The following is a 22089-nucleotide window of genomic DNA, read 5'->3' as shown; positions in this document are numbered from 1 at the left end:
CCAGACACAGATGCAGAATGGGGTGCAATATATGGACAACAATTAAAATAGCATTAAAATCATAACATGTTTTCCTTTCAGTTTGGAACACTGAGACATACTTTCAGAGTCACAGCGTAGTCCCACTGAAGTCAATGGGGTAAGCTGGAAATGACCAACAAGTTACGTCGATTTCCATGGAACTACAGTTTGACTAACCAATAACTTCTGAAAGGGTAAACATATATTTACAGGAAAACACTCAGATTTATGTATGCATTTATTTAAACATCTATATACCAAACCTTTCTGAAGTAGCATCAGGGCTGCAAACAATCTGTTCTAGCAACCTAGTAATCTGTCATTATAGAAAACACAACACCATATTATTATCTGAAAAGCTTAATCATTCAGATCACAATGACAAACATCACTCAAAGCCTTCCCAAAAACAAAGCTTTGCACTGCCTCCAAAGGCTGGTGCAGCTGGACTCTGGAGAATCTCAGCAGTGAACCACCGCTGAAAAGGACCTGTTCTGAACCCTAGCTGATTTTGCAGAATGGGTAGGTGCTCTCCAAAGTAGGGCTTTGCTTCTGTGGGTGACTTTTCTTATCAATCAGGCTCATGGGGGAAGAAGTGCTCCCTTATATATGCAGGTCTGAGAGAAGATTAAGGGGTTTCCAAGTCAAGGAAATAGGCCCTAGGGAGGTTTTCTTTATCAAAATACTGTCTGAAGAATAGAAGCCAAACAGTATTCATCAAACATGGCTTTTTAGGAGCTGGAGCTAGTTAGTGATTTAACCTGTTTAATGAACAAAGCCATTTTAGTTAGCAGGATTCCCCAAAGGCCAAGATGACCTAATGCACTTCCAAATCAGCTGTCTGTCCCTGCTCTCATGGACAATCCAGTTCACTGAAGCCATTTAAACCTAGTGTTATGCAGAGATCCCATCTGACCTTGTCTTTTGGTAATTCTGGTTCACTAAAAACACACTGCATTTCAGCAGTGCCTGCCACATTAAGAAATGGGGTGGGAGAATTACTTTATCATACTATAAATAATCGCAATGATCCTACTCCTTTGCAAAAGGACTGAGAATATTTTGTCCTCGGAATATCACTGGTATCATTACATATGCAAGTCTCAGGGGGGGTTGGAAATATGAGGGTATGGGATGGAAGAAGGAGAAGGAGAAGAATCATACTGAAGTAATTTACTTTCTGGGACTGGGAGTGGACAGAAAGCAATGGCAATTGTTACTGAGAGGATGACATAATTGAATTATTGCCTTTTAAGTGATTGAAGACAGTGGCATACTGCGTTATCTCCTGGAAGATCTTGCAAGGGAAGAAAGAAGAAGAGGCTGCTTTGGTCTGAATGCCCCTTTCCCCTGTTTCTAGCAAAAAGGGAAATGCAAAAACATTGTTGTGTTAGCATGCAAAAGAGGCACAGAATGATGAATTAAGCTCATCTTGGCCGAAGGCTTTAGAATTCATCATCCTTAGCAATTTGTAATCCTGAAGTCAGACATACTGTTGCAACTAGCCTGAACTCTGTGAAGGGAGAAAAAAAATCACACACAGGGACATTTTCTTAACGAATTATAGCCCACTTTATACTTAAACAAAAACCCAAATGACCAATATAAAACCTCTCGTTTCTTTTTCAGCTTCTAGTTTTGATGGGGGGAGGCACTCTAAGGTGGGGATGGAAGGTGGCAGTTTGATCTCAATCATCTGCCAAGCTGGCTTACCAGCAAGTCCTCTGCTACAGCCTATACTCAGTGGCGGTCAGTGGGGCAGGGCTGTGCACCTGGCTGCTGGACACTGAGAGGGGTGGAGCATGGAGTTCAGTGTGGGGCGGCAGGTGCATCAGATTGGCTCTGCTGCCACACCTGTACTGAGCTGAGCAGCAAGTGCCTCGCCCTTCCCCGTCTGGGTAATTAACTGGGATGCTCAGCATCCGGAAGCCAGGTGTGCAATGCCACTGGATGCTGCCTATACTCCTCTCTTGCCTGGAGATTGGCCCGCTGGCAAGACTCAAGCGACCTGATTTGGCCCTGGGGTCTCCAGTGGCTGATTGTTAATCTAATGCAATTTATCAAGTGCTGTGCCTGCACAACCTACATTCATTTCTGTCAGGCTTGTGCAAGAACCCCATGGAACTAATGGAGATCACTGTCAGGAAGTTCTCGTCAGCTCCACTTTGGTCTGAAAGGCAAGATCACCTGAGGCCTCTTGAGATTCTCTGCTCTGTTTGGCTCCAGCCTCCAAGTGAGGGGTGTTATGAGCAACTGCATAGAGGTAATTATATATATTATACACTTGGGATGGTGAACCTGTGGCCCTCCATAAGCTGTCAGCCTTCAACAGCTGTCATCCCCGATCACTGGCCAGGGTGGCTGAGGATGTCAGGAGTTGGAGCCAAACATCTGGAGGACAACAGGTTCCCTATCCCTGTTACACAGACATTAATGACTGCCCTCCCATGAAGTTCAGCAATATACATGCACTATTTCACCCACATGTGGAAAATCTGGGGTTCATGGGTTGAAATCATGGCATGTGTTGTTGTTTTTCAAATGTTCTTCAGATGGAAAACATACAATCCCGACATGCAGTTGAAGCACACGCAGCAGCTAGGGCTGTGCTTATATGGCCCTATTCCAATATCAACAGTGCCAATCAGCTGTTTACTAGGAAATGGAGAGCAGGCAGAGACTGGATCCAATCCTCCTAAAAAAGGCTGGTCAGCACTATTACCTGTAAGCGGAAGCTTTGCGACCCATTTTAGTGATGCAATGATTTCTCCCTTAAATCTCTGGGCATATAAGCTGCAAGAACTGTTTAGAAACAGCCAGCCCTTGCTTCAGTATTTTTCATAAGCAGATGCAGATAATTTTATAAATTACCAACAGACAGATCAATATATTTCCTATTATAATTCTACCCTATAAAAATATGTCAGTGGCAATTTGAAGCAGGAATTCAATTTGGGGTGTTTTTATACAGCACAGATGCTCGTTTTTCAAAAATGATACATATTGACCCAGTCATTTTGTGAATAATTATATAATTCTACTTTAATCTTAGAAAAGCTTTGAGCCAATTTATAGTCAGATATTCATTGCCTCTGACACTTAACCCTTTATTAATATAATACAATAATATAAACTTTGACAATACTATCCATTAAAAACAGTCCTAAAGAATGGCCACAAATGCTGCAGATATTGCTTTCAATGTTTGGTAGACGTCATAGCTTCCATTCAAGAGCTCTGTATACACCCACATATATACACACATGATGTTCCTGCACAAGTTGACTTCCCCATTCATGGACAGATCAGCTCTATGCACGTCTGGAGCTTCTCCTTCTTTGAAGTGAGTTGAGAAGCCTTTGCAGGCAAAAAGCTCCATATGATGAATCACTCACACTCACTCTCTCACACACACACTCTCACACACTCACACTTTATTTCCCAGATCTCATCTTAATCCAGATACCATACTATCAGTATCCACAGTATGAAAAACATTTCTGATGAAATAAACTGTAAATCTCTACCAAAAGCATATCCCATTATACATTCCAGGCTGTGTAGAATAGGCCAGCCTCATGAGTTGAAGAAAAGGCTTGGAAAATAAAGGAAGAAAAAGCATTCCTTGCTCCAAGGCTAGTCTTTGAATGTCTTCCTTTTTGTTTCAGCTTGATGACCAGATAACATTTTGATCAACAGACAAAGCAGAGGAACTTAGGCACACCAACCACTGAAATAAGTTTAAGTGTTGAACTACACTTTTAAGGATCACTTCCCATGTGATAGACTGGGATAGGGAACCTCTTGTCTAGGGGTGAATCTTGGCCAACCATCTCTCTGAAGTCTATTGGGTGGTGTCAGCTGATGGGCTGAATGACAGGTTTCAGACCAGCTGGGTGTTGCTTTGTAAACACCTGGAGAGTTCCACCGAGAACAGGATTGAACCCTCCACTCTTCAGCTGGTGAGTGGAGTGTTCAATCCTGCTGGGTGCAGCTTCACCAGTGCATTTCCTGTGGGGAGCAGGCTGTAGAAGCAGACCCTTCCTCCATCACATGGGTCAACTTTAACAGCAGAGTGGGGCCACCCACTCATCATCAGTCACCTGATTCATTATGACATCAGATGATTGACCACTGGGTGGCCCACTGGGTGGGGGGAAATAAAGATCTGGCCCATTGAGCACAAAGATTCTCCACCCTTGTTATAAATCAAGACTGTACACTGCCATCACACCTGAGGAAACAGCATCTGTTCCACCACATGTACACATGGGGGGGCCACAGTACACAATGAAAGAGACACACGTAGACACTTCAGATGGCAGTGTACACTTTTTTGAGGGGGCAATCACAGCTATGATTAGAGCATTGCTCAGAGTGCTCTCATCATTGTTGATTGCTGGGCTTAGCTCTTGCCGCAGTGGTACCTCTTCTCACTTTCAATCTTTTTAAAAATGTGCATTTTGCACAAGTTATGACTTGAGCACATGTGAGGTGATAGGAAAGCCTGGAAGGCTTTGTGAGCACACACGAAGCCTGACCCCATCATGCAAACTTTGACATTGGGAGGACAGTGGCAGTGAGGAGGGTAGGTGACACTGGGCCAGCTCAGCCCAGCCGTTTGGGTTTGTGACAGTAACAGCTGAGCTGGCAGTCTCACGCCAGTCCAGTCACCACACCATCAGAATGGCAAGTGGAATAGGTTTGGATTCCCACAATCTGTTGCATCCTGCTTCCCCTGAGACATCTCTGCCCTCTGCTACTAAACTCCTGTGTCTGCAGCAATAGCAGTGCAGCAGTGGTACCAGGAGGCTACCATCTCTACTGTGAGTGGCTCCAGAAGCAATGGGAACCAACCTCAGCCAGTGGGGCAGTGAGGAAATCTCCTATCCCCAAAGTAGCACCTTAGACAGCTCCTTGATCGTTCACACTAAAACCTGGAGCAGTTTTACTGCCTCTCAGACATCAGAGCCACCAGTCTCCACTGCCCTAATTTATATGTACAGATGCAAGCTTAGGTCTCCAAGTAAAATAGGATGGCGGGTAACTGGGGTCTCACCAGCACTGTATTCAGCAGCATGCCCACCAGTTTGCTAAAGCAATCTATGCTTCAGCTGCTTCTCCTCAACATAACTTGCTTGTTGGTCTTTTCTCTAAAGTAAAGAATGGACAGTTCATTGGGAGCACAAGATACCATTTGGTCCTACAGGCCTACCAGGTTGTTTTAAATATCAGGCCCTTTAAGGGTGGCATGCCACGCTGGGATACAGTCCAGCTGGTTAAACATCATTTAAGGCAATTATTTGGAATCAGATTTATAGATCTGAGAGCAGTAGAATTGTCTGTTTCTTCAGTCTACAGCAGTGTGCTTAGTTTCACTAAATCAGATATTCCTACCTTCCTAATTAGGAAAAGGTCACTGCTTAACATATTTGGTATCTCTCCTGTGAGAGTTTTTAGACTTTTCCCTTAAGCCTCTCTTACCCATTAAGAGATATTATAAAAGACTCTGGTATTAGTACTAATACTAAGGGAATTAGTTGGAAGAGATCTGTTAGTACTAAGAAAATCTAATCAGGGCACTCTGTCTGGTACCGCAGTCTCTAAAGGGATTAAATGTGCTAAACATATCACTCTGAACTCTCTACCTACCCAACATTTAGTACCTAATTTACAGTAGGATACTTCTTTTACAAATAATGAACCCCTTGACTTAATTAGATGGGATGAACCGACATCTTCACCTTTAAATTCATCCCAGCAGAAACCAGAGAAGGTAAAATCTACCATTCCTACATCTCACTCACTACTTCAGGCTAGTAGCGATCCTTGGGAGCCAGATGAGTGTCATCTCTTTGCTTCCTTTTCTGTGCTTCCACAGGCTGAACAAACAAGCATCATACAAAGACTAAGTATGGTAAAGACTAAACTCTTGAGTCTTTCTTCAAAGAATTAAAATTTGGCCAAATCTGCTGAGGTTTCATTATCTCCTCTCTTGCCAACCACTGAAACTCTTTCTCCAGTTTGCATAGTCAAGAAACCCAAGCAATCTGGAGTATTTCAAACTATTGATTCCTCTCCTCCGGAAGAAAGAATGAATAATTTTAAGGTTGTTAAAACTAATACAGGTGCTGCTTGCTCCATGGACTGGACTAGTTGCCATTTCCTGGAACCACATGAATTAGGGTCACCTCCCATCTCTAATTCTTCCTCTGAACCCCTAAATAAGCAGTTCTTACCAATTAAGCGCAGTAGTGTCTTCTTAGACCAGGATGGTGTGCTAGAGAAATTAAAGTCCATTGATTGACTACCTGAGACACATAACACACGTTCCCTAATTAGGTTTCTCTCTTGGAATATAGCAGGATGGAAGGGGAAGTCTAGGGACAGTTCATTTACTGACTATATAAAATCGTTTGATATTGTTCTGCTGCAAGAAACCTGGGCTTGTGACCCAATAATATTTAAAGGGTACATTGTCACTTCTTTGGCTGCAACCCAGTCCTCAACAAGAGGTAGGTCCAGAACAGAATTACTCTGCCTAGTTTCAACATCTCTTAATGTGGAAGTTGTTGCACTCCCTAGTTGTGGAACGGTAGCTATGGCAACCTTAATTAAAAGTCACTGCTTTCAACTCGTATTGTTTAATATTTATATCCCCCCAATTAAAAGTCATTTAGAGAAGAATGCCCAGTGGGATGAGCTGGAACAATATATTACCCATATCAAAGCAAAGTTCCCATCTGCACAGGTCCTTATGGCTGGTGACTTTAATGCCTGTCTGGGGCCTGATGATTCTGCATTGGCAGAATCTCGATATCTTCAAGGAATTGATCATTTGATAGGACAATCTCCCTATATCAGACATTCTACAGATGTTACCAAAAAAATTGTTGGTGTGTGTTTGGCTCTTTTAGCATGTCAACATAACAAAATCATTTTGAATGGAAGCACCCCTGGGGATTTGCTGGGTGAGTTCATTTTTAGCTCTCTATAGGGTAGTAGTGTGGTAGACTATGTCCTTGTTTCTCAATCCCTAAGGGGAATGGTTCAAGACTTTTATATCGATGATCGAAATGACAGTAATCATTACCCTTTAGTTACTTTAATAAAAATCCCTTACCAATATCCGCCTTCTCACTGGACCTCCACTGTTGGATTCCTCCTTGCTTGTTTGCAAGAAAAGGATTAAATGGTCCAACAGATGTAAGGACAAATTTGCTTCTTTTATACTTTCCTCAGCATGTTTGAAACATCTTAGTTTCAGCTGATAAAGAGAAGTTGTACCATTATGAGGCCCTTATCTCTGAAATTCAAAGGACCCTAGTGGAATTCAGCTATTCAGCTGCTGTTAAACATCTTAGAAGCAAGAGTTGGTTCGATCATGACTGTGTGTTGCTTTAAGAATCAGATCAGGCAGGTGTATTCCATCTATCATAGTGAAGGAGCCAAATGCTTACCTAAAGTTTATTATAAATTGAAACATGAATATAAAGCACTCATTAACCAAAAGAAAAAAGCTGAAGAGAGGAGAAAATGGAACTTACTAATATCTGCCACTCAAAAGAAGAATAGTAAATTATTTTGGCGGATTGTCACAGGGACTATGACACATCCCCATGGATTTTCTGCCTATTGTATCTCATCTCATGAGTGGGAAAGATACTTTTCTGCAATTCTAGAAGAAGGATTCTAATCACTCTCTTATCTGTAGCCTTCAACTATATCCTGATGTTCCAGAATGGCAACCTATAACTCCTGGTGAAATTCTCGACTTGATTCTTGAGCATAAATCTGGGAAAGCCCCTGGGCCAGATTCTGTGCCCCCGGACCTTTTAAAATCTAACCCTGACTGGTGGGACCCACTACTTTCAACATTCTTTGTTTTTATCAATAGAACTGGTAAAATCCCAGAGATTTGGAGCAAAGCTGTTATGGTTCCTATTTTCAAAAAAGGCGACAGGACCAACCTAGCTAATTATCGTCCCGTCAGACTTCTCTCATCAATTGGGAAACTACACTAGGTATCTGAAAAGCAGGCTCTTATCTTGGATGGAATAAAATAGTATAATTGGTGAGGAACAGATTGGGTTTAAAGCCAGTTGTTCAACATTGGACCATTGTTGTGTATTAGTCAATTTTGCTGAGAAATTTACTTCAGTTCCTGGTGGCAAACTTTTTGCTGCCTTTATTGATCTTAAGTCTGCTTTTGATCTTGTTTCAAGAGATCTGCTATGGGTTAAATTATAGAATAGCGGTATGGACAAGCATTTATTATTTCTCATCAAATCCTTATACAATCAGACCTCCAGCCAATTTAGATGTGGGGAGCAGGGTCAAATTACTAATTCAATCCTTGTTACTAAGGGGGTAAAACAAGGTTGTATTTTGGCCCCTTTTCTTTTTAATCTGTTTTTAAATGATTTGGCCCCATTTCTTCATAATGTTGATTCTCATGCTCCCAAATTGTCTAATGTTAAAATACCATTGCTTTGGTATGCTGATGATGCTGTATTGTTATCCTTGTCCAGAATAGGGTTAAATCGGTTATTATCTGCTTTTGGCACCTACTGCTCTAATAATTATCTGATTGTTAATTACTGTAAATCTAAAGTTTTAGTGTTTTCTAAAGCTTGTAAACAACACAAATGGATTTTAAATGGTAATGTAATTCATCAAGTTTCCCATATAAAATACTTAGGGATCCAAAGGCAAAGTTCTGGTCTCTGGTCTCAACAAAGTAGGCAGGCAATTGATTCTTCGAATTTTAGTCAGCAGCTTATCCTAAGGTTCTTTTTCATGCAAGGTGGACAATACATTCCCTCTGCTATTCAAACTTACAAAGCAAAGACTCTGGCCCAGCTCACTTATGGCATACCAATTTGGATCCTGGGCTTTAATTCCCAAATGGAAAGAGTCCAGTCTGTATTTCTTAGGAAATTACTGGGTCTCCCTCCCTGCGTGGGCAATGCTGCCATCTTTTAGGAAATAGGCATTCAATCAGTTTCCTGTAAAGTTTGGATTGATGCCCTAAAATTGTGGTTACACCTACATTTCCTAGCAGCTCCTGGGAACTATCTTTCCTTACTGCTCTCGGACTCCTTTGTGAGTCGTTGGATGCATGAGATGGAGAAGAAAATATCTAAGTTGTGCTTTTCCCCTGAAGTGCTGGGTAATTATGGGTTTAAGAAAGCCCAGAGTTCTGTCACCCAAAGATTAATAGACTTAGACTTGCAGTATTTGAGAACTGCTGCTGATAAATCCTGCTCGCCATTATTCTATAATAATTTTAACAACTATGGAATTATTGCAGCTTCATACTTGTATTCACTGACAATTGTAAAGTACAGGAGAGCATTTACTCTTGCCTGTTTCAATGTGTTGCCATCAGCACTGTTAAATGGATTTAACAAAATTCCAGTCAGCGAACACACTTGTCCTTGCAGAGCTGGTGTAGTGGAAACTGTTCAACATGTTTTACTGTCATGTAATTTGTACAGTGATTGCAGAAATAAATAAATTTCCCCTTTATTAACAGCCTAGGGTATTTCTGCCAATTTGGTATTGTTCTGTTTAAGGAATGTCTCACCCTCTGTTACTGGAAGTGTTGCAAAGTTCTTTTTTATCACAACGCAAATTAGGAAAAAATGCTGCCAGTCCTCTGACCAACAAACGACTTAATCTGTATTTATTTGGTTTGCAATAATTACCAGTAGTTGTGTTCTATAAGTATTTTAATTTTTAATGGTTTTCAATTTTTTGTGGCTTTTTAAACCAATTTTAATCTTCTGGTCTGTGACCATAATAAATGATTCATTCACTCAAGCAATCTATGTTTTAATAAAGTTTTAAAGGGGGCAAGGGGCAAGAGATCCAGGGCCCAGTGCACAAGATCTATGGCTTAGGACCCCTGGGTGATCCCCTAGCAACACTCTTAGTTTGGTATCCTCTCTGGTCAGTAATCTCCACCACCTACCCAATAAAATTGACCTCACTGGAAATGTTTAATTAAACCCAAAGGCGCTCTTAAAAATATCAACAGCTCTTTGCCTGTATTGGACAGTCTGGTGCTGTAACTATATTATATTATGGATGCTTGAGGATTTTGTTCGTTCCACATTTTTAAACAAAACAAACCATTTCATATGTCCAGGACAAGATATGCAATTTGGAATATGGTTATCCTTTGATTTTCACATTTCTCCAAATTTTGCGGTTCTTGGCTCAAAAAACAGATTAAAATTCATATTTTGAGTTAAAATGTATACAAAACAGCATGTGTTAGGATACAACGTTAACAATAATACATAACAGGTTAAAAAAGTGTTCAAAAGTAATGTGAATCTGCATGTTTTGTCTTGTTTTTCATTTGCAGATTGATGTGGAAATGCGACCAAATAAGATTATGAATAAGAATGTGAAAAATGTGTATGCTTTGTCCACTATATACCATAGTACCAAAAGCAAAAGAACCCACAAACAAGTCTGAGCAGCATAGGAGGTCAACACAAAACACACCAGACTGCAAATGGCTGACAAAAATGTCAACTGGATGTGAGTAAACAAAGAATAATAATTCCAAGGAAAGAGCTGATGTACAAGCAACCCAAGATGGCCACAAGATAAGCCCAAAGAATAAGATAGCACTACTCTGGTTTGTACAATAATACAGTTATAGTTTTTATTTAAAGCTCTTGAGACAGGGAACAGGGAACAGGAAACAGGAAACAGGGCTGTACTGGAAAAGTAAGGCAGGGGTGTATATTAGGCCAGGCTATGTAGCCATTGGTCCTCCTGCTCCTATCCAGGAGTGCCACAAACTTCTGTTTGTGCCACAGATAGGCCACCCATGCAATAAGAAATCATCCACTTGTCATTTATCTTTTATTTTAAAGTAATTAATGAACACAATATTAATGAGAAGAAAAAATAATTATGTCTCACAAATCCAATTTGCTTCTCCATTCAGTGCATGACAAAAGAAAACAACCAAGCCGGATATGGAATGTATGGATTGGCAGTTACCAGCTTGAAGGACTTCTTTAGTTCTGAATTTCAAAAGGTTTCCTTTTCACATCACTGCCTCTTAGCACATTTGGAAGAATGCCCAGATTATAAAAAGCACCAGAAGTGAACCATCTAAATGGGCTCAGAAGAAGGCACAGAAATAAATTCACCCAGCACCTCAATGCAGAAAAAAGAAAAGGATGACTGAAAGGCAAAATGACTCAAATTATTAACTGAAACCTCAGAAGGCAAAAACAAGCCGTATCATCACCTCTAGGGAGAGGAAAAGGCAACTTCCTCACACACATATACATATGAACCACTTCCAGTCACAGTATGGGTGCACCTATCAGAATGACATGGTCCAATGAGTTTGTAGCTGCCTGTGGGAATCACATGATCATGGCAAAGCATTTGGGTCTTTCCTACCTGATGATTGCCTAGCTGGGAGAACAATGATTGAATGGACACAACCCACTCAGATGGTTGCTCCATGTGGTTCTGTATTCACTTGCATACCATACTTCAGGGGACAATCACAGTTAATTCTCTGAGTCTGAACACAACAGAATACCAATATGAATCCATTTATAGAGACATGCAACACCTGGGCTAGACACCCTAGCATTGAATGGACAGCCAGGAAATTCCTGTATTTCCTGGCAATGTGACAACAAAAGCTTAAAGATCCCAAATCAAAAGGTATTGGGCTAGGGCTCAGCCTACCTGGAAGCCATGCTGTCAGAGTTTGCCTTAAATATAACTATAAATAGATATTATGTTCATCTAGTAGTTACAATGAAGCACTCAGTGATGGAGGGAAAGGACTTTGTATATGCTCAGATGTGTTCTTAGACTAAATCCTGCCATCAAAACCAGGCTGAGCTCACAGATTTGCAGCTGAGCTCTGGCTCAAACCGTAAATCTGAAATGGGAAGTTTGAAATTGTTAGAGTCATGTATTTATAAAACATATTCAATTAGGCTAGAAAAGTGCAATGTCTGTCATCATGTCGTAAAAAGATGTGTTTTTTCTCTCAGATCTTCTGTAAGGAAGCCTAGCCTATACTGTTGCAGATAGAAGCTGTTTTCAATCAGTTACAAGGAGCAATCCAATTACTAGATGGCTCAGTGCAGTAACTGACTCCAGCCTAATTTAATTTCTTTAGGTCTCTAAAGTTCAATTGATCTGATTTGCTTCCCTCCCTAAAGGCTAGTTAGGAGAAAAAACAGACTTAAATATCTGGAAATTAAATCCAACGCTTTGTCCCACATTCACACTATTTAGGTCAACCTAAAGCCTGGCACCGTGCGATGAATGTGAGTCCTCTTATATGCTTTGCACAGCCTAGGTGACCATGTTAACATCCCAAATGATTCATACACAAAATTGTGTCTGGCTATGTCCCTTCACAAAATGGATTATCTGACTATAAGAGCTAATCAAATATCCACCTTTTAAGAAGGTGTAAATATGAACTTGCAGACTGTCTGTACCCAGGCATGTAAATGGAAATAATAATATTGTTTGTTTCCAGAAGTGGCATTTGAGACTCCATTAACTTTGCAAGTTGTCTTCAGGGTCCATCATTCAATGAAATTGATGAAGCTGTGTAATGCATGGCTTTTAGTGCATATAAAACATGCACTAGAATGACCTTTTCTCCTGCTTCCAATCCACTAGGTCCAAGGTAGCCAATGTGGTGCCCTCCATATGTTGCTGGACTACAACGTCCATCATCCCTGACCATTAGCCATGCTTACTGGGGCTGATGGGAAATGGAGTCCGACAACATCTGGAGGGCACCATGTTGGCTACCTGTAAAACAGCCAGTGATTTACTGAATGGCAACTACTTGGCAAGCCAGATATATGTAGGACGGGCAACTAGGAACACCTGACCAAAGCACCAGCTGGACTAGGATGCAACGTGAATGTTAGAAATCATGGTATACATAAACAACTCAGTCTTGAACATGTTTCTTGCAAGTAGGTGCTAATGATTTCATGGGGCTTACTTCTTAGTAAGGACCGCCATCTTAAAAATATTATAATGAATCATTGGGCCAATGAGAGAATTTCGGGTGGAGGAAATAGGGATCCTGCCCTTGGCATAGAAATGACTAGCTGAAAGATCTGTGCTAAGTCAGTTGCCATATGGCAAAGAAACAAGGAAGGTCTGACCACACATGTAAAATATATTGCCTTCACACACGCCCATTATAAATGGAACACAGCAGACCAATCAAAATAGCCAAGCAAATCCTTATTCTCATTAAACAAAAAGACATTTCAATGGTCCAAGCAAGGGCACATTACAGAGAGTGCTGAATAATTCACTGCCTTAGTTTCTGCACTGGCTTCCTGTTGTCTTTCAGCTGCAATTAACAAGGCTGGTTTTTATCTAGCAAACCCTAATAGGTTGAAACCCTTGCCCATTAGGTTCCATCACCACCTCCACAGTCTGTCCTCCATAAGCTTCTTGGTTCTAATACAGTTGCTTAATCCAAACTATCGCACTCTGCAACTGTAGCTGTCTTAGCTGTACAGTGTCATGTCCCTGCACCACATCCCAGTGTTGCCCTAGGGAGGATTTGTCAGCTGGCTGCAGTCTCGGATGCCGGTGCAGCGCTTCCCTTACCAAAGTGCCATCGTTTCTGCTACTTTCTCCACTGGCTCTCTGGTGCTATTGGAGGGGGGCTGTGGGGTCCAAAGCCTGGGCCCCACAGTCCAACCCTAACTGTGCCCCTGAGGCCAGAAGGGATTCAAACATTTAGCAAAAAGCATATAGCACAGCATTGTTCTCAAAAGCTTTCTACATGGCTGCAGTTGGCTGCAGTCGTTCCTGTATGGGAGCACTCAAACAAGCAAGCAAACAAACACATGCAGATTCTGAGACAGCACAATCTGATGAGGACTCTTATCTACATGACCTTGCTGAGTGTTTGGATCAGCAGCTGAATGTTCCAGTACACTTGGACAAAAAGAGAGAGACAGATCTATTGTAAGAAAATAGAAAGGCTGCATGATAAAGACTTTAAAAGTACCAGAGATAAAAGGCAAACACTGAAATTATGTTGTCATCAATTTTCTGCAGTCATATCGATACGTGTGTATGTGTGAGATGCACACACACACGTGTGTGTATATGTGTGTATTATATACACACAAAAGGTCCAGAAACAACCACTTATATGTGTGTATGTGCATTTTGTGTGTGCATATAAATTTAGTTGTTCAGAAAGAACCAATCTGGAAAGCTGCAGGGGGAGATGAGAATTATCAGAGTCATCCAAAGCAATAATTAAGATTCAATGTATCTGCATCTTCAAACTGTTTATAAAGAACCCAAGGCCTCTTAAATGCAACATAAACTTGCAAGTGCTGCAGCTTCATGGGAGCTGATAGGATACTTTTCATGACAGCTCTTCCTCTCCCTTCACCATTATCTTATCTGAACAGAAAGTAAACAAAAGGTCCCCATTACCTCTCAATATCAGTGAGTCTCGATGAGTCCCTGAATCCTTTAGCAAACGGGTTGCTGTCGATTTTCAGCTTGGTTATCTGGAAAAAGAAAAGAATAGTGGGTCTGCAACAAGCTTTTGATGAGGCAGTCTTCCAGCTCACAAAGTGTGACCCAAACCAAACCATATCATCCATATAAAATCTCCTGTTGACTTTCTTCCAAAATATATTTCATCTTAGAGGAAGGTTGGCAATTATATCACTTCCTGCTTGGATCATAATGGCATTTGAAGGTCACCATTAGCCATCAAGTCTCAGGAACTAGAGATGCTGCCACTTAATTTCCCTATAGCAAACTCTGAAGCACATTTTTTATATTTTTCCTCAGGAAGACATGAGGGGAATTTTGAGGAGAGCTAAGAAGGCTTTCTACAAGACTTAGGAACTTTTTTGGGGGGGAACAGTGCTCTACACATCCCTTAAAATATCAAAGGTAATTTTGATGCAAACGCAGAAGCTCCTGCTCAGGCAAAACTTCCCAAGAATTTTCAAGGAAAGCTAAATATTTCATTAAGTCTAGCCAAAATATCTCTGTAGAGATTTATGAAAGTCCCCAAAGTGTAAGGGCCTGGCTTTCTTCCTTGTACAATTGAAAATCAGAAGTGTGATGTAATTTGAATTCGATTCAGCTACTGAAAATGGGCCTCCTCTTAAGACCTGGACTCATCCCCAGGCCTTAAAAACAGAACAGATCAAATTAACTGGTCCAAAATGAGTTTACTTTTTTGGGTGGAGAATGTGAACATGATAATTGATTGAGACATCTTCTTAAACAGGAATAGAATAAATCTGTTCCATTTTTAAGACTGCTAAAAAAGGGAGATACGCCTCAGTTCCTCAGGGGGCTTAGACTAGCATTCTTCAACTTGATCACCATCAGCACAAAAGCAAATCATTTGCCTCACTATGGGATGTTTTAACTGCAATCTGAAGTGGAGGGAGGAGAGAAAACGGTGTGTGCCACTGTCAACAATTTAGTACCTGTGAAAATTTAATAGATGCCTTATTATTTTTCATATTAGCAATGAAGTTTTTTTTAAAAAAAATCTGAATAAGAATTCCTATTAATTTATTGGGAAAATTTAAAGCCAGTGATATTCAGGTTGCTTCCAGATGTGGATGATTTAGCAGCACCCCATCATTGCTGTTCTTCTTTAATCTGAAGCAGAATAGCAACCCTGCTTCCAGATTTCTAATATTATGTAGCCAAAAAGCAGTCTTCCTTTCTCCAGTCCAAAATGTTGGGAGAGCAATTGGGGGGGGATCATTGTGTAGAGTCTCTTTGTGTGTATGTGTATTGTGTAGGTTAAATATTCTCTCCCCACTCACTGTGTTCCTCCTGGGGGGCAAGGGAAGAAAGAAAATAAACAGATATAAAAGACAGTGTTATTTTGAAAGGGAAGCTGCAGTTGATTCCTACAGAGAAGAGATGAATCAATGAGAGGCAAATGTCTAGAGCAATCTAGGAAGTATCTGGTTCAATCTATATAAGCCAAAATTGGCTAGAAAAGTAGCAAGGTAGGCCATCTACACCTAGGATAATTGTCAAGCTATTCCACTGAGAGAGAGAGAGAGAGAGAGAGAGAGTATTAAACAGAAGCTGCAAAGCTGACAGAACAAAATCGTGCAGATGCCCCCTAAAAAGGGAATGAACTAAGTATGGCTATTCCACAGTAAATTCACAGTGTGGAAACAGCCTCAGTTTGACATCAAACTGAGAAAGTGGTTTGGAGAGAGCTGCTGGATGCTGTTCCAATCACTTTTATGTTGCCATACTAACAAAAGAAAAGAAGAGAAAAAAATAAACATTACCAGTTCCCAAATGCATCATGAGAGCATCATAAAAATGAAAGTTGACCGACAATTCAACTCTCCTGCAGTGGCTTGACTGTTTAAACAAATGCATGACCTTTAAATCTTAAATGTGAGATAGTTTGTTGAAAGTGTAATGTATTTAGCCCTTATCTAATAACCTGCAGAAATGTAATCATCCCCTTAAAACCAGCACTGAAAGAAATGGCAAAAATAAGAGAGGTTCCATTTTCATTAGCCATTCATAATACGACAGCCTCTGTCTCTAAGATCTCCAGAGAAGTTCCACAGGGAAATGCAGCAGTATTTACGGGATGTATTTGAGAATCAGACCACAAATTTCAAAAACTGCTTTGTCAAGGCAAATGCTATTTATTTCATTTGGCCCAGTGCTTGATTCCAAATTTTAAAGGCAGTGTGATCTATATAGGAAGGGTAAATGCATAGCCATCGGGTAGACAAATTCTATTTTTAATTGGAGTAATTCATTTATATACCAATTCCATATAGTAAATCCCTTTAGAAATAGGGTTTAAAAACCTGGAAGAGTTTGAGGTAAGAGTTAGAATAATATATAGTTGCCCCAATCCAGGCGGAGTGGAAACAGGTTTCTGTTCCTGAATCAGGCTTCCAGATGTGATCAATGTGCACAAAAAGCCACTGTGTAGGGAAAACTCCACCAGTCAGCAGTGAACATCTAACTGAGCCTGGCTATTATCGCTGCAATTTTCACAGCCAGAATCTATGCATATCTATTCAGAAGTAACCCTAGAGGCACCTCTACTATTAGGCAGAGTGAGGTACCTGCCGTAGGTACCTTTGGGTGCCATGGTATTTGTTGGACTATCTGCTCCTGCACCATCCTGCCCACACACTGAGATCTCAGTCAGAGGCCCTCTTGGTGCGTCCACATCCTGTGCAGTGGACAGCCACCAGAGAGAGGGCCTTCTCCATGGTGATCCCATGGCTTTGGAACTGCTTCCTAGTACATATGTGGTAGGCAGCTACACTTCCAAGTTTTTTTGGAAGGTCTTAAAGACCTGTTTGTTACAATTGGCCTTCCCACGACTAGTTTTTGCCCCATTTGCTGGATTGAGGCTGCAGGGGATTATGTTATGGAGTATATGAATTGGGTTCATTCTTTAGGGGTTTTGTAATATTAATTTTTTATCATTGTAGTTTTTATTGCTATAAGCCACTCTGAATGGACTTTGCACAGAAAAGCAGAACAGAAATATTTGCATACAATAAATAAATGAAATGAAAGGATATTGTAGAATTGGAAAAGATTCAGAAAAGGGCACCCAAGATGGTCAAGGGGATGGAGTGTCTCCCCTGTGAGGAAAGGTTGTGGCATCTGGAACTTTTTAACTTAGAGAAAAGGCAAGTGAGAAGTGACATGACAGAAGTTTATAAAATTTTGCATGGCATGGAGAGAGTGGATAGAGAGTTTATCTCCCTCTCTCATAACATGAGAACTCGTGGACATCCAATGAAGCAGAATGTTGGAAGATTCAGGACAGATAAAAGAAAGTACTTCTTCAAACAGTGCATAGTTAAGCTATGGAACTCGCTCTCAGAGGACGCAGTGATGGCAACCAACTTGGATGGCTTTAAAAGAGGAATGGGCAAATTCATGAAGGATAAGGGTATCAAAGCCACAATGGCTGTTCTCTGCCCCCATAGTCGGAGGCAGTATGCTTCTAAATACCAATTGCTGGAAACTGCAAGAAAAAAGAGTGCTCTTGAACTCGGGTTCTGCCTGCAGATTTTACCACCACAGGCATCTTGTTGGCCACTGTGAGCACAAGATGCTGCACTAGATGGGACATTGGCCCGATCCAGTAGGTTCTTCTTATGTTCTTAATGGGCAGCGGTGTTAATGGTTTAATTCACTATTATATTTTTACAACCAGGGAGAGGTGCTTATGGGATTTTCTGCTGCAGGTATCAAAATAACTTAACCAGTCTTTGGTGCTATCTATCTTGACTTGTTGGGGGGGGTACGTTGACTGCGGGGGCATTTGTAGCCATGTCATAAGCTGGCATGTGTTCATTGGGGTTTACTGCCATGTAAGCGTACATAGGGTTGCAGCCTTGCAGCACAGAAGTAAGCCCCACTGTGTTCAGTGGGGATAATGTGACAAAATGGTTTTTTATGTGATATAAATTGTGCTTTTTGTAAAAAAAAAGAAAAAAAAGAAATTACTGACTACTCTGAGCCTTTTGGAAATGTGCCATGTTTTAAGCACCTAAATAACTGAAGTGAAATTCCATATGCATTTGGTCGAAAAAGATCCAGTCTGGAAAAACAAAACAAAACTTGAGGATGCCACTGAAATTTGAGGTGGGGAAAAGGATGTATTCTCATCATTGATTGATAAAGAGTATGCCCTTATGGATTTATGAGAGGACTCTTGGACCAACTTTAGGAATTGTCTAGAAAGGATTCAGAATCCCACCGCCATTCTCCCACTGGGCCTCACTGATTCCATTTTCCTGCAATATATGCCCATTGTGGATCTGCTGAGGTCTGGCAGACTGTCATGGCTGCAGCCCCTACATCCACCTTCAGCTGGAACACACTCACTGTCTCACTGATTAATCAGCAAACTCAGACTTGTCTGTATTAGCAAGGTGTTGGAAAACACTGCCTCATTTCAGATATAAGCTGTGTAGTCTTGTGATTCTCCAATCACACCTCCCTAAATGGCTTGGATGTGAGCGCTACATTTGGGATCAGAGTTTTTTTTTTCTGACATGGCTTAGGAACTGTGTCAGAAAGCTATTCTGAGATTTTAGAAAGCAAAGGGTGGGAGGGAAAGTATTCAAGTCTCTGAAGATTCAATTGTGAAATTGGCTCAAGAGAAGATGTTTACCCTACTTGTTCTGTGAAGCTGTTCCCCAGGCCAGTTTAGAAAATTCTAGATGCCCATAGGAAGCTTGCAAGGAAGACACAAGCACAATAGCACTCTCCTCACTTGTGCTCCCCAACAACTGATATTCAGAGGGATGCCACCTTCAATACCTGATATACACCACGGCTAGTAGGCACTAATAGGCTGATCCTCCATGAATCTGTCTAACCCTTTTTAAACTCATCCAAGTTGGTAGCCATTACTACTTCTGGTAGTGAATTCCGTAGTTTCATTATGCACTCTGTGAAGAAGTACTTCCTTTTGACTGTCCTGAATCTTCCCACATTCAGCATCATTGGATGGCCCCAGGTTGTAGGATTGCCAGAGAGGGAGAAAAAAAATCTCTCTATCCAAGTTCTCCACACCTTGCATAATTTTATACATCTCTATCACGTCTCCTCTAACTTGACTTTTTTTCTAAACTAAAAAGCCCCAAAGATTGAAATCTTTCCCCATAGCTTTGAAGCATGCCGTGAAATACACCCGATGACTTCCAGTTGCAGTGTTGTGCTGAAGCCAGTCGGCCCAGAGCAGACACCAGACTTCCTCCGTGACCTCCCCAGGACCAAATCACATTACACTATTCACACGTTCTAGAATGGTTTTTTTTATGAGAATACAGCTGTGCTGCCCCAATCCACTACTTGCGCCTCCACCAGCTTCTCCTGCATCTGTTGAAAATTCCACTCCCACATTTGCCCCCAAAGGCAGTGAAAAAATGATTCTTTTTCAACAGGAAACTGCTGCAGGGGCCTAATTCAGATTAGGAGCACAAAAAGTACAGGGGCAGGGAACAAGGTCCTCTTCTCCCCCCCCCCATAATTTTGACACTTATTCCTCATTTTCATATCTCAGTCATGTAGCACCGATGAAAGGAGAGTTATAAAACACTCACCAGTTGGTTCTGGTAGGCAGTGACCGCCGTAAACACAGTCTCAGGAAAGATAAATGTCCTGAATTCTTCAGACTTCAGGTTAAGCAAGGAAGCTGTATGGTCTTTCTTCTTGATGATGTGCACCCTAGGTTGATATTTGTGCATTGAATTCAAGATTATCTGGAGAGGGAAAAGGGGGGGAAGGGCTTCTCAGATACAAGTCAGCACTCTCTTCCACCTTTTTGACTCCTGTCCAAGATTTTCACAATGACCTTTCTGCCACAAGCATATCAACTGTTCTATAGCTTCTTCCCAATGCAAACTAATGCAATGAATTGCTCTGCCACAAAAACCATATCTTCCCTGTTTTGTCAACACGTCAGAAGAATGAGGTGAGGTGGTGTAATAATATGCACTGCCCCACTTCAGCCTACTAGTGAGGGGTATACTATATTTGAATGCCTCTCTCCATTAAAATCAAACAATCCCAGGACATCCCGTCCCCTCTTTAAAAAAAACCCCTAACAAAGCTGGAGCAGAATCTTCCATCCTTTCAAAGTTTGGATGTGTGCATGCGTGTATGCATGCTGCAAGGAAGCATTCAGAAATGTGATCCCTACCTGCAGTCTGAAGTGGTACAGTCTGTTCTTCCACCTTATTCTGCTGCCTGACCATCTCAGATCATCATTATCAGTGTTTTTAGTAAAAAAAAAAAAATGAGGTGCCAGTACTCACACTTTGATAAAAGTGCTGCGAGTACCAGCACAAAATGACTGCCAATGGCAGCCAGAGAGAGAGAGAGAGAGAGAGAGAGAGAGAGAGATGGTGGTACTCCACACTGGTGAGTTCCACCACACACACACACACACACACACACACACACACACACACACACACACACAAACCACTGGTCATCATTAGAAAAAGCAATAGAAATTGAGGCAGAAAAAGTTTTTTGCCTCTATGAACAACTTTTAATAGACTTTAGGAATGCAGTGGCCTATGCCGATCCTGATCAAAGCCAATAGTTGTCTGTGGAGAATGTATCACCACAGACACTCAGTGGATGAAGTTCTTCCTTAGAAAACACCAAGGTTTCCTCTCTTTGTACCAATACACACACACACACACACACACACACACACGAAAAGCAGCCTGGACCAAAATGCCACACTAGAGAGTTTGTTGCCCTGGGCTCTTTGGTTAGACTTTATAAGATGGCGAAAGATCATACATGTTTGTCATATTACTCTATTCTTGTTAGGCTAGCTTAGTAACTGCTATTCCTGTTTTAAAAGCTGTCATCTCTGCTTCTTGCCAATACAGTTTTCAAATCTATCACCACTTAGATATAGCTGCAAGATCTACACGCAGGAAGTTTGATGCCTCCTTTTCGGTTACTGAATAAAGACACCCACCCAGGGCAAACAATCAGACAAATCACATAACCATGTCTCCATTATGACAGTGGGAAGAATACATTCTTCTTTAAAACTGACAAGAAGGTGCAGACTTATAGTATAACCCCAATGCATGCCTGCTCAGACATAGGTCCCATTAAGGTTAATGGGACTTACTCCCAAGTAAATGCACATAGTATTGCAGCCTCAGTTAGTTGCACTTCCTTGCCATTAAAATCAAGAAATTAAATCATGACAATTTTTTCACTTCAGTAGGCTCCAAGTCAGCCCTGTAGCCAGCCTTCCTTGTTAGGTGGGGCAGTCACATTTCTAGGTAGGGCATTTGTGGGGGGAGGCACATAGCGCCAGCCAATCCTCCCCTCCTGAGATCTTGCACAAAAGTGACTAAGAGGTCTTGTTTAAGACCTCTGTATCAACAACAACAACAACAACAAGCCTAATGAATGTACTCTGAATATAGTCTCTACGATAATCCCATACATCAGGAGTGGCCTGCCAAGGTTTTCTGTTTG

The 22089-nt window shown here is 41.2% G+C and overlaps 1 protein-coding gene across 3 annotated transcripts in view; it reads right to left on the bottom strand.

Moving 5' to 3' along the window:
- The window catches only part of TBX20 (T-box transcription factor 20), a 51562-nt gene that overhangs the window by 5142 nt on the left and 24331 nt on the right, over positions 1-22089 (bottom strand). For 2 of the 3 annotated variants that reach the window (XM_061586784.1, XM_061586786.1), the window contains exons 5-7: positions 20178-20336; positions 14515-14591; positions 1270-1377 (exon numbers count right to left, since the gene is read on the bottom strand). In XM_061586784.1, coding sequence (XP_061442768.1) covers positions 1270-1377; positions 14515-14591; positions 20178-20336 — 344 coding nt within the window. The remainder of the gene's footprint in view (positions 1-1269; positions 1378-14514; positions 14592-20177; positions 20337-22089) is intronic. The other variant, XM_061586785.1, reaches the window with a different exon arrangement.

The sequence above is a fragment of the Rhineura floridana genome, chromosome 10 (genome assembly GCF_030035675.1).
Source record: "Rhineura floridana isolate rRhiFlo1 chromosome 10, rRhiFlo1.hap2, whole genome shotgun sequence".
In the NCBI taxonomy this organism is placed as follows: domain Eukaryota; kingdom Metazoa; phylum Chordata; class Lepidosauria; order Squamata; family Rhineuridae; genus Rhineura; species Rhineura floridana.
This window is presented reverse-complemented; position numbering and strand designations above follow the sequence as displayed.